Source organism: Muntiacus reevesi, chromosome 20, assembly GCF_963930625.1.
Source record: "Muntiacus reevesi chromosome 20, mMunRee1.1, whole genome shotgun sequence".
Taxonomy (NCBI): Eukaryota; Metazoa; Chordata; class Mammalia; order Artiodactyla; family Cervidae; genus Muntiacus; species Muntiacus reevesi.
This window is the reverse complement of record NC_089268.1, coordinates 12651219-12664605: the sequence shown is the minus strand read 5'-3', so window position 1 is coordinate 12664605 and position 13387 is coordinate 12651219. Positions and strand designations below refer to the sequence as shown.

At 53.3% G+C, this 13387-nt stretch overlaps 1 protein-coding gene across 2 annotated transcripts in view; it reads left to right on the top strand.

Annotated features, from left to right (window-relative positions):
• Positions 1–13387, top strand: part of CPNE5 (copine 5) — a 101713-nt gene that overhangs the window by 66737 nt on the left and 21589 nt on the right. For both annotated transcript variants that reach the window (XM_065912372.1, XM_065912371.1), the window contains 2 exons: positions 1395–1499; positions 11320–11361. In XM_065912372.1, the coding sequence (XP_065768444.1) occupies positions 1395–1499; positions 11320–11361 (147 nt within the window). The remainder of the gene's footprint in view (positions 1–1394; positions 1500–11319; positions 11362–13387) is intronic.

Here is a 13387-nt window from a genome sequence, read left to right as displayed (position 1 = left end):
GCCGGGAGGTAGCTGGGGTGGGTGCTGGGGACTCTCAGGGGCACAGACCCCCCCAAGCTCCACTCGGGCTCCCGGCTGCCCCTCCACGGGGGCTTCCAGGGCAGAGCCCCCTCAGGCATGGAGTGGGGAGTGGGCCGGGCGCTGGATGGGCACCCAGCTGGGATGAAGCCTGTTCTGCACTTTCAGTTTGCAAAGCAAGCTCCTGGATTCAGACTAGAAGAACCGAGAGGGTCTTAGAGATCATCTCAGCCATGGGCTTTAATTTCACTGGCTTGAAATGCCAGTGAAAGCTATGGAAACTCTCCTCTGAGAAATACATTTATTTGTTAGTTCATTCCAAAAAAATATTACATGAACGCCTGACTAAGGGCCAGGTGCGCTTCTGAGAGCTAGAGTTATACCAGGGAACAAAGAAGACAAAGCCTTGACCTTATGGAGCTTACATTTTGGTTTCAGACTGTAAAAGAAATGAGAAAGACCCTGTCAAATGTCAAATGGTGACAGATGGGATGAAAATAGTATATAGAAAGGGACTGCTGCTGCTGCTGCTGAGTCCATCAGTCATGTCCGACTCTGTGCGAACCCATAGACAGCAGCCCACCAGGCTCCCGTCCCTGGGACTCCCCAGGCAAGAATACTGGAGTGGGTTGCCATTTCCTTCTCCAATGCATGAAAGTGAAAAGTGAAAGTGAAGTGCTCAGTCATGTCTGACTCTTCGAGACCCCATGGACTGCAGCCTACCAGGCTCCTCTGTCCATGGGATTTCCCAGGCAAGAGTACTGGAGTGGGGTGCCATTGCCTTCTCCATAGAAGGGGACTAGGAGCTGTCAAAATCAGGGGACTAGGGGGCTATAAATTTTAGATGATGGTGCTCTGGGCAGGTACTTACGTCACAGAGATGACATTTGAGCAAACACCTGAAGGAAGCGATCAGGTGAGCCAGGAACATGGGAATCTGGGTGAGAGTCGTCCAGGCAGGGGACAGCAAGGCACGTGAACCTCAGACACCCAGTTCCACCGATGATTCCAAGGGTTCACAGGTTCCTAAAGCCCACCCCCAGATCCTTCCATGGGTTTCAGATAAAGAAAGTCTGATAGTGGCCAACTCCCTGGGATCACAGGTGAGGAAACAGAGGCCCAGAGGGGGACAGGCTTGTTCAAGGTCACCCAGAGAGCAGCAGGGGCCAGAACCACATCTCCTGACACTCCTGCCTGGTGCAGGAATCCTCTTTGCAGCGTTTTCAAGAGATGGCTAACTTCTGCTTGGATGCTGCTAGTGATGGGCAGCTCATCACCTCACGGAGCCATTCTTTCTACTGTGTGGCAACTGCCAAGATGAGCCCGCCAGCCCCTCTGGTGTCAGGACTAATGGCCTTCCTTCTCTCCTCTTCCAGGTTCACCATCTGCCACAAGACGGAGGTCATGAAGAACACCCTAAATCCAGTCTGGCAAACTTTCTCCATTCCCGTGAGAGCCCTCTGCAACGGGGACTATGATCGGTGAGATGAGAAAATGTCCCTCTCCCCAAGCCCAGGTGCGGGACGCACAGTCACGTGGATGAGGGCCAGCCCATCGGTAGGAGCAGACCTCCTGGAGCTGCATGCTGCTGGCCCTGCGCAGGGTGGGCCTGGGAGTCCCTCTGCCTCCCTGGGCATCTGCTTTCATCTCTTCACAGCCCTTCCCTCCCCACGCCCCGCCTCTTTCCTCCCAATCTGAGTTCCCATTGGTGGAAGCCCTCCCAGGCTGGGGGTGGGGGCTGGAAGGTACCAGGGATTTCTGGGAAGCCAGGGTGTTGGGGCACCGGGCCTGGAGCTCAGTGGCTGATCTTTTCACTGTGCCCCAGATGGCAGGTCTAATTGCAGGCAGAGGTGGCCTGGTCCCCACCAGTCCCAACTCCTGTCTGAGGGTCTCTGGGGAGTCAGGATCCTAGGACATGCTCTGCCAGACAAGTTGCCATAAGTGGGGGTTAGGATGCAGTGCAAAGAGCTTGTGGGATTTTTTTTTTTTTGATCCTTCAAAGCCTACTCATAATACACGTCCTCACTGTTTGAGTGCAGATTGCTGAGTGTGGATGCCAGATACCTACTTTCCAATCCTGGCTCTGTGACGAAAAGACACTGTCAACCTGGGCAGACTCTGGCCTGTCTGAGCCTCAGTTTCTTCATCTGTAAATTGGGTATTTAAACATCCACCTACCTTGTAGGGCTGCTATGAAGCTCACATGATACAAGCTATATAATAAGGCTCTGGTTTGGAGACCTGGGTTCAACTTCTGGGTCGGGAATCTCCCCTGGAGAAGAAAATGGCAACCCACTCCAGTATTCTTGCCTGGAGAATCCCATGGGCAGAGGAGCCTGGCGGGCTAGAGTTCATGGGATCGCAAGAGTCAGACATGACTTAGTGCTGTCTTTCTTTCTTTCTTGCATAAAATGCTTCCCTGGTGGCTCAGCGGTAAAGTATCCACCTGCCAATGCAGGAGACACAGATTTGATCCCTGGGTCGGGAAGATCCCCTGGAGAAGGAAATGGCAACCCACTCCAGTATTCTTGCCTGGGAATTCTCAAAGACAGGGGAGCCTGGCGAGCTACAGTGTTTGGGGTTGCAAGAGAGTCAGACATGACTTAGCGACTAACAACAATGCATAAAACACCATTCAGCATTTCATCCACAAATGTTTATTGACTCCCTGCCATGTGACAGGCACTGCGTTAGATGCTGGGAAGTCAGCAGGAAAACAGAACACACAGTCTTCACCCTTCACCCAACCTCTCGGAGTTTACATTGCTAGTGGGGGAGGCAGACATTAATCCAATAATCACACAAAGAAACGTATAATTACAAATTGTGGTAAGTGCAGCGGGTGGGGGAGAGGGGTTTGTGGGATGGAGCTGTAACATGGAATTGGTCCGTGTTTAGTTCCAAGAACCCAGCCTGGTTTCCTGGTGATTGCTAGAGCTGGTGGGCAAACTGGTAGGGGCTCCTTGGTAAGGGCTGCCCAGGAACACTCGGCTGTCAGAACAAACACGTCAGGGCACCCCGACTGGTGGCATTGGTGTGGGTTCCCCAGTATTTTGTTCCCAGTGGCTACTGCCAGGGTATGTGCCTGTCCCTGGGTGAGGGGACAGGAGTGAGCAGATGGTTGGCCCCCAGGCGCCCCTGTCTCCCTCCCTCTAAGGCTGCTGATCCAGGAGATGAAGCAGCTTCTTTTTCCTGCCTCTCGGCTGGGACAAAACCGCCACAATTTATTCTGCAGGTGGTCATGGAGCACCTACTCTGTGCTGGGCAGCTGTGTGGCATTCAAGGGAATGTAGCCACATTTCCGGCTTCCCAGGTGGCTCAGTGGTAAAGAATCCTCCTGCCAAGCAGAAGAGGCAGGTTTGATCCTTGGGTCAGGGAGATTCCTGTAGAAGGAACTGGCAGCACACTCCAGTATTCTTGCCTGGGAACTCCCATGGACAGAGGAGCCTGGCGGGCTACAGTCCGTGGGGTTGCAAAAGAGTCAGGCATGACTTAGCGACTAACAGCAGCAGCAGCCACATGTCCATTTTCAGGGGGATGATAGCCTGGCCACAAGGAGCACACATGTGCACACATGTATTTTATTTTGGTTTTATTATTTTGGCCGCCCTGCGTGACATGTGGGATCTTAGTTCCCTGACCAGGGATCGAACCTACACCCTCTGCAGTGGAATCATGGAGTCTTAACCCCTGGACCGCCTGGAAAGCCCCTTGCACACATGTATTTGAAATAGCTAAATAGCTGGGCAAGATGAGGCTGGAAACAAAAAGAGGCATTTCAGTCAAACAAACTCCTGTGTCTGGCCAAGTCCTGGGCCTTCTAGGGTGGTGGGGAATTGGGGGGGGTTGAAGCGATAGGGTCTAAAGGAGGCTCACGGGAGGTTGGAAGGTTGAGGAGGGGTCAGTTCCTGGGGACTAGGGCTGTAGGAAAAATGGTTGGGATAGAGAGGAAAGGAGGGGGACATTCAAGGTTGGGGATGGAAGGATGTGGCAGCTCAAGTCTCAGGGGTGTAGAAGGAATTGGGATTTCTGAGCCCACTGCCTAGAGGTTTTGGGGGGTTCCAGCTGACCCCCCACAGCCCTGCATCCCGAGAAAGGACTCCTAGGGGCCTCAGAATCCAGTCTTGTCAGGGTCAGCCAGGAGGACAGCCTGGCTTAGAGGCCTGGGTTCACTCTTTAGTCATGGGAGGAGGTGAGGGGTGATGGGGAGGTGCCGGTCACGAGGAAAGTCCAGGTGGGCTTCCATCCCCCCATCCCATGCTGAGTCCTGGACTGGCTCCCCCCCACCCCACCCCCCGAGATGGCCACGCAGCTTGGGCCCTACTCCAAAGCCAGGAACAGACTGACTGGTGTGACGGACAGGGGTGTGAATGTCATCCTGGCCTGCTGAGCCCTAGGGACACCTACATACCCAACAGCCACTCAGGAGCTGCTAGAATTTAGGAGGCCCCACTGGGCAGGAGAGGGTGGATCTTGTGCAGGAAAGCAAGGCCCCTTTCCACGCCTTCCAGGGCACCTCTTCCAGCCTCACGGACGCATCGGCTTTAATCCAGGAGCCCTGTCTTCTAAGCCAGCCAGATACCGGGCACCGTCTTGGGTGCCATGGATACACTGAGCTATCAGACCCAAGCCTCCTTCTGAGGTTGTTCCCAGGCCAGGGTGGGAGACAGACGGGTCATAATCATAGCAGCAAAGGCTCCTATAACACTTTCGAGGTAATTGATATATGTGAACTAATTTAATCCTCCCAACAATTAGTAACCTCTTCTGAAAAAGGTACAAATACCACCCACATCTCACTGGTAAGGAGACTGAGGCCCAGCGAGGTTAAGTAATTCACCCGGGGTCTTACTGCCAGCCAGTGGTCTTACTGCCAGTCAGGGGTCGTACCAGGAGCTGGACCCCAGCAGGCTGACTCTAGAATCTGTGTTCTTTTTTTTTTTTTTTCCTCTTTTTACTGATTTTATTTTATTTTTTTAAATTATAGAACTTTTATTTTACTTTTTCCACTTCTGCAAAAGGACTTTTTTTTTTCCCATTTATTTTTATTAGTTGGAGGCTAATTACTTTACAGTATTGTAGTGGTTTTTGCCATACACTGACATGAATCAGCCATTGATTTACATGTGTTCCCAATCCTGAACCCCCCTCCCACCTCCCTCCCCAAGAATCTGTGTTCTTAAACTCCAGCACTCTGCTGACAAATGGTCAAGACATGGGGTGAAGTGTGGTGGGATTGGAGAACAGCTCTCGGAGAGCTTTGCCTACAGGCTGAGGCAGGTCTGCTTTGAGTCTGGAGGTCGAAGGAAGACTCCAAAGGCCTGACATCTACCTGGATGTGGGAGTGAAAGAGACAAAGAGGTTATCAGGGTTTGGAGCTTGGAGGATGAGGGATGGCACCACTGATGGAAATGGGAAGTGTGACAGGGAGCCAGGGTATGTGGCTGTGGGACAGGGACAGTGGGGTTCTACTCAGGGGAGAGGAGAACAGGATCTGGGGGTCCCCAGGAAGGGGCTGGCAGAGGTGCCCAAGGCCCCAGGGGAAAGGCACAGATCAGGAACAGGAGAAAGAAGAGGGGATGTCAGAGAGAAAAGAGGGGTCCAGGGGCGGGCAGTCATACCCACGGGAGAGATGAGAAGAGGGTTCAAACAGAAGTATCAGCTGCTCTTGTAATAAAGAGGGTCGGGGGTGAGAACAAGGGATGTGCTGAGAAAGGTTAGTTTTCTTGGGATGATGGGGGTGGAAGCCAGTTAATCTTTTTCAGATATACTGAGTCTTTAGGACACGGGCCAAATGGTGTCCTAATTGGTTGAAATACAGTATCTTATTTTATGAGTTTAAATTTCACAATAACCCTTGAAGGTGTTACTAGTGAGGTGCCCATTTCACAGATGGGGTAATGGAGGACCACAGATTCTGTAACTTTCCTGAGCAAGGAGAAGGTCTTTTCTCTTCTCCAGAAGTCACCTCTGGTCTGGCCCTGTGATTTGGGGTTCCCCTAGTTTGGGGTCCCTCTGACTTTGCTGTATTTCCAGTCCACTTAAGGCCAAACCCAAGCAACCCAGCTGAGCAGAACTGGAGTCTGAGGAAATAGCATCCAGATCAGAACGAATCTAGCCCTCCAGTAGGGGGATGAAGGCTCTTTTCCTGCCTTCTGCAGTCCCCCTGCTCTGTCCTTGAATATTCCGTGACTTGAGGATTTGTCTCTGCGCAACCAAATTCCTCTAGGTCGGGCTGCTCTCACTCACACCCTCATGGTGAATGAGAAGCTTTTAAAAGATTGATCACGGTGCTGGGTTTTCACCTGGAGAGAGGAGAGGATTCCCAGGAGCCAGAGAAACTCTGGCCCCCTGGACTGAACGAGTTGAGCCCCACAGCACACCTGGGAGGGGCTGGGCGCGGTACGACGGCCTCAGTTAGGAGTGTCTGATCCCAGCTCACACGGGTGCCCCTGCACCCAGACAGAGGAGGCAGCGTGGTTGCCCACTGCCCCTGCTCTCACGTCTCTGCCTGGGCCCGGGAGGCTCGCTGCTTCTCTTCCTCTCCAGAGCATCTCAGAGTAATGGACTGGCTCAGTTAGTTGAGGGTGAGCCCCGCAGGGCCTGTCTGCCCTGGGAACTTGTAAGCGTCAGGGAAGCGTGCGTACCTTCTCCTGCCTGGGAGAGGCAGAGGTTCTTTAGGAGCAGACCCGCAGCTGGGCTCGGAGGAGGCTACAGACAGAGGTGCTTGGTGTGCTGGGAGGGAAGCCGGGCGTCTCTACCAGTGTCCCCCATCCTTGCAGGCCTGCTGAGGCTCGCACACACCGCGCTCTGTCATCCCTGCCCCACACATTCAGAGACCCACGGGACACCAGCTCCCAGCCCCGAGGCCTGGTGTCCCTGCTGACCAGCCCTGGGGAAAGCCACTCCCTTTGGAATTTTTAAAAAATATTTATTTATCTGGGTGCACTGGTTTTAGTTGTGGCTCACAGGATCTTCGATCTTCATTGCAGCAGGCTGGATCTTTCGTTGCAGCCTGTGGGATCTAGTTCCTTGACCAGGGATTGAACCCAGGCCCTCCGCATTTGAGCACAGAGTCTTAACCACTGAACCACCAGGGAAGTCTCTCCCTTTGGGATTTTGTGGAAGGAGGGTCTTATTACTCTTGCCTACTTCACAAAGTTTTAGGACATCTTAGTCAGTCAACAGGTATTTAATAAGATGTATATTACCTAACCAGAGAAGGCAATGGCACCCCACTCCAGTACTTTTGCCTGGAAAATCCCTTGGACAGAGGAGCCTGGTGGGCTGCTGTCCACGGGGTCACTAAGAGTCGGACATGACTGAGCAGCTTCACCTTCATTTTTCATTTTCATGCATTGGAGAAGGAAATGGCAACCCACTCCAGTGTTCTTGCCTGGAGAATCCCAGGGACGGGGCAGCCTGGTGGGCTGCTGTCTATGGGGTCGCACAGAGTCGGACACAACTGAAGCAACTTAGCAGCAGCAGCAGCAGCATATTGCCTAACGTGCGTTCTTGGTGGCTCAGCAGTAAAGAATGCACGTACAGTTTGGGAGCTGCAGGAGACATGGGTTCGATCCTTGGGTCAGGAAGATCCCCTGGAGGAGGGTATAGCATCTCACTCCAGTATTCCTGCCTGGAAAATCCCATGGACAGAGGAAACTGGTGAGCTACAGACCACAGGGTCGCAAAGAGTCAGACACGACTGAAGCGACTTAGCACATATGCACGCATGTTACCTAATAGATACCAGGCACTGTTCTGGAGGCTGAAGATACAGCAGTGTACAAAAGGAACAAAAATCCATGGCCTTGTGGAGCTGACATTTATATGCTGAATGAGGATTGTTTGGGAGACGGGAGTTTAGAAAAAATGCTTGAATGTTTTAGATGGAACAAACATGTGTCCAGTGCCAACTGTGTGAACAATGTGGTTGCCTTCTGATGGCAATCGTAAAGTGGGTGTGATTATCCCATTTCACAGAGGAGGAGTCTCCAGGGCTTCCCCAGTGGCTCAGCAGTAAAGAACCTGCCTGCGACACAGGAGATGCAGGAGACATGGGTTCGATCCCTGGGTCGGGAAGATCCCCTGGAGGAGGGCATGGCAAACCATTCTAGTATTCTTGCCTGAAGAATCCCAGGGACAGAGGAGCCTGGCAGGCTAGTCTAGTGGGTCACACAGAGTCAGACACGACTGAAGCTACTGAGCAAGTGTGCAAAACAGTCTCAGGGTGAAGCCAGTTGCCCAGGGCCACACAGCTAAGTGCCTGGAAAAGCTGGGATTGCCAACCAGGGCTGCCTGCTCCAGGGACCGCTGTCTCCCCTTTCTGCCTCACTGCCTCCCAGGCGAGGTGCTCTGTGTTCTGAGCCTTTTTATGGCAAATAGATGTTCATTGTGTGAGGTCATTTCATTGTCCCACACCCTGGAGCCCCTTCTCCTGGGTGATGACCCCAGAAGTCACAACCTGACATGAGCCCTAGCTGGGCCAGTGCTCAGGGATTGGGAGCCAAGACGTGCAACCTAGGAGTGGCACACGGGGTGACCTGGGGCTGCCCAGCCAGGGCTGGACGGTGACAGAGCTGTTAGTAAGTAGTCAAAGCTGTGTCCGGCTTCTGCCACTGCCTCTCCCATCTCTGGGCACCTCCTTCTTCCCCGGTTCTGGAGGTTGCAGCATCCAGGCTCCTGTGACATCATCCCTACCACCACCCCTCGCAGCCATCCCTGGATCATTGATTGCTCAAGAATCTCACTCTCAGTGGTCTCAATATCAGTTGCAACTTCCCATCCCCTGAGGAGCTTTAACAATTCCCTGCACAGGCTGCACCCCTGGGCCAATTGATTCTGAATCTCTGTGGTGAGGCCTCACCATCAGGATTGCTAAAGCTCCCCCATGGGATCCGATGTGTAACCAAGTTTGAAAAATAGTCATTTCATCTAGAGAGGTTAGAGGCTCTGGCAGCATATTAGAATCAGCCAAGGGACTTGTAAAAACTACCTGTGCCGGAGTCCTTTCGGTACCAATTGAACATGCCTTCTGGCGATGGGATTTTTAAAAAACCTCCCCGGTGATTTTTTTGAATCTCTAAGGCTGTGGCTATGAGTAGGGTCCTTCCACAGCCTCTGAGCATGGGACTGTCCCTGATCTGGTCACCTGAGGGACTAGTGTTGGTGATTCAAGGGGAGGGACTCCTTGCTGAGGTCCCTGAAGGTCCCCTGCAGAGCTGGAAGGGGAGGCTCTGGGGAAGGACTGGGAAACATTGGGGAGCAGAGTCCTGGCTCAGACCCTTACCAGCTGTGTGACCCTGGACAAGTCACCGGGTGTCCTTAGGGCTCAGTTTCCCCAACTGAAAACCAGTGACTGGAGGTCATGTCTCCAGAAAATGCATCGCAGTAGCACTTGTGGAGACTTTCAACCTAGATTCCTGAGCCCTGCACAGAACTGCCAAGAATTGGACCTGGGGGTGGGGGGGTCTGTGTGTCTGAAAAGCTCCCTGGTGATAGGCCAGTTGGCCAGACTAGGATGCTGCCAAGGTCACTTTCAGCCTCGTCATTCTAGGAATCAGAAGTTGCAGAGCACAGGTACCCAGGCTCAGGTGCCCCTCATTTAAGTAAACTGCGTGTGAAAAACTATCCCAAGTGTGGCTGAATGCTAAAGTGGAGAGAAGGAGGCATTTTTGGAGACCCAATGCACGTCAGGAGCCTTTACCAACCTGTCCCCACAGCTGTGCTGTGTGGCCCTTAGTTGTTGCTTAGTCGCTAAGTCCTGCCTGACTCTTGCGACTCCATGGACTATGGCCCGCCAGGCTCCTCCATCCATAGGATTTCCCAGGCAAGAATACTGGAGTGGTTGCCATTTCCTTCTCCAGGGGATCTTCCTCACCCAGGACTCAAACATGCATCTCCTGCTTGGCAGGCAGATTCTTTACCGCTGAGCCACTGGAGAAACCCCAGGGCCCCTTACTGTGCCTCCTTCAAAGTGATTTCGTGGCTCAGTGAGGTTAAGTGACCTCTCCAGGTCCCACTGCTCAGGGCCCAGCATCCCAGTCCACACCCCAGCCACTTTCCACTCCTTCCAGACCACCAGCCCATCTTCAGAGGCCTAGGGGTTCTTTTTTCTTCCCATAATAATTCACCTCAGAGAGATGTAGTGTTTTGTTTTCCACAGGAATTCAAAGGATTTCTCTAATTGGTGGGCTTCTGTGCCTGCGCCATTTCACATTTTGGTAACAAAAAATCCAGTTGCTGCCCAACCTCTGGGGCACCCCTCCATTTCCAGAACTGTTTCTATGCCAATGCAGGAGAATCCACACCCACCCCCAGGCCCCAAGGAGGCTCATCTGAAGTCAGACAGCGCCTCCTTCTGGGAGCTCCAGAACCCCAAGGCCAACTCCCTGCAGCCCTGAGGAGCTGGGCTGCGGCCACAGGCGGGATGATGAGATATTCATAGAACACCAGCCCAGGCAGCCGCCTCTGCCTGCCCTATTTAGAACTGAAGGCTGGAGACCCCGGTGCCCCCCATGCCTCTCCCACCTCCCCAGACCCTGACCCCGCAGAGGGACCCAGGCGTCTGCCTCGTCCCTGGGCATCCCTGGAGGACGGCTGGCACCAAGGGTTAACCTGCAACCCTCCACCACCCTCCTCCGCCTCTGGTCTGCTAGCCTGCTGCCATGGAAACAGGCTAAAAATAAAATGGGCTCCCAAAGCCCAGCATGGAGCTCAGGAGTCAAAACAAACTAATTAAAGCAGTCAGGCTAAAATGTGAAGATAATTACGCCCTCACTCGGGAGCCAGTCTGGCATGGAAAAGCTCGGAGGGCCATCCCCAAGTCAGGGCCCCTGAGCCCACCCCTGACGGGCTGCGGGGGTCAGGGGGGTTCCCCACCACTCAGACTCCTCGGACCCCAGCATCCCACCACACAGTCTTGTGACTCCGCCCCCGGAGAGCCCACCCTGCTTAGGTCTTGGGTCTAGGGAACACCACACTCCCGTTATGACAGTCCCACCCCGATAGACTCAGAGTAGGGCTTCATGCTGGGACCTGTGCCTCCTTTGGGGTGGCCAAGGGGAAGGTGGAGTCTGAGGTTGCTTCTCTACATCTGGCCTGAAATTCAGGGAAGTCTCTATGCAGTTTTGGGGCTGCAGAATTGCCCCTTTGTCTCCTGGGTCTCTCCACCACGGGCCCTGGGAGCCTGCTGGGTGTTCCTATATCCTCTTTTGGCCCAAGAGCAGGAGAAGGGCCCCATCCTCAGGCCACGCAGGTGCTGGGTGAAGTCCATCCCACCACGGGCTCTTTGCCTTACAGGACCATCAAGGTGGAGGTGTACGACTGGGATCGAGACGGCAGGTAAGCTGCAGAAGGACAGCAGGTGAGCTGGGAGGGGGCCGCCCCAGGAGGAGGGCGGGTCTTGCTCTCGAGGAGAGAGCTCTGCCCAGGCCCCCCACACATGGCAGCTCTGGGGTGAGGGCCCTGGGTTTTCCTCATCCCTGCCCAGCTCCGCTGAGGCCCCAGAAGGCCAGTGTCCTACAAGACATGGCGCAAGGGGAGTAAGAGGCCTCTTTTCCTCAAATAGTTGTCTAGTGGCCAGCCCAATGTCTAAAGTCTCCCCCACACTTGGGAGAATTTAGGATTTTCTGAAATGTGCATGTTCTAAGGTACAGACAGATGTTAGTGACCTCCTGAGCGTTGGTGATCACGTTCTCTGTGTGAGGCTAAGCATTGTGGTGTGATCTAAGTGCAGAAGACAAGCTGGCCCTCAGAGACTTCCTGAAATCCAGCAGGGAGGCCCTTGACTCCTCAGAAGAGCTCTTTGCAGGGAGCAGGGCCTGAGGGAGCAGGATTTGGGGGAGGTAAGCTTTGACACAGACGAATGGGCCCAGGAGCCAGAAGGCAGAGTCCGAGGAGAACTGAGTCCAGCACTGGATGGGGCCAGGGTCTTCCTCTTCTGTGCATCTAAGGATGCTCCCCCAAGGAGCCGGTATTCCTGGGAATCCATAGACAGGACCAGAATAGGCCTCTCACAACTTTAGTAGAACCCTTACCCGCTCTTGCCAGTTGAACCAGATCCATGTATGCCATCCCTCCTGACTTTTGTGAGCCCTGCATTCTGTGGTGCTATAGGGGCTGTCGTAGAGGGGCTTTAAGCCCTGCAGTCTCCACTGGTGCCTCTTAAGTCTGGGACGTGGACAGGGGATGCCGTGGAGAGAGGTGCACACGCAGCTCTAACTCAGGCCCCAGCTTCTTCCAAGGAGCTCACCTTTCCAACATCTTCCGATAGAGAAGCTCCAGCACCAACACTACCTCTGCCAACTCACCCTGGCCCCTCCTCTCTCCACTTTAACCACATCACAGGCAAGTGGGCCTCAGGCTTCCACCCAGCACTCACCTCATCATCTTACCCTGGGGTTCCCCATGCTTCACCTTTGCCAGGGAAGCTGGAAGTGGCTTGAAAAAGCTGGCTTAAAATGCAAGACTCAAAAAACTAAGATCATGGCATCCAGTCCCATCACTTCATGGCAAACAGATGGGGAAAAATGGAAACAGTGACAGATTTCATTTTTCTTGGGCTCCAAAATCACTGCAGATGGTGACTGCAGCCATGAAATTAAAAGACACTTGCTCCTTGGAAGAAAAGCTATGACAGACCTAGACAGTGTACTCAAGAGCAGAGACATCATTTTGCCGACAAAGGTCCATATTGTCAAAGCTATGGTTTTTCCAGTAGTCATATGCAGATGTGAGAATTAGACCATAAAGAAGGCTGAGTGCCGATAAATTAATGCTTTCAAACTGTGGTGCTGAAGAAGACTCCTGAGAGTCCCTTGGACTGCAAGGAGATCAAACCAGTCCATCCTAAAGGAAGTCAACCCTGAATATTCATTGGAAAGACTGATGCTGAAGCTGAAGCTCCAATACTTTGGCCACCTGATGCGAAGAGCCAAGTCATTGAAAAGACCCTGATTCTGGGACAGATTGAGGGCAGGAGGAGAAGGGGGCAGCAGAGGATGAGATGGTTGGATGGCATCACCAACTCAATGGGCATGAGTTTGAGGAAATTCCGGGAGATAGTGAAGCCCAGGGAGACCTGGCATGCTGCAGTCGATGGGGTCGCAAAGAGTCAGAGATGATGGAGAGGCTGAACAACAATTGGAGGTGGCCACCAGATGCCATTGGGTCCCACCATTGAGGAGCTCATAATCTGAAGGCTGAAAGCTGTAAATATGTGGACAAAACACAGTGTGGACTCAAGGTATCACACTTCAGCAGGTGCTTCCGGCCAGCATGTTCACCACTGCCCCGCCATGGGACAGTGATGGTGAAAGGCAGTCACCCACAGGAGGGATGGGAGTTCCGCTTTGTACAAGGTTCTGCT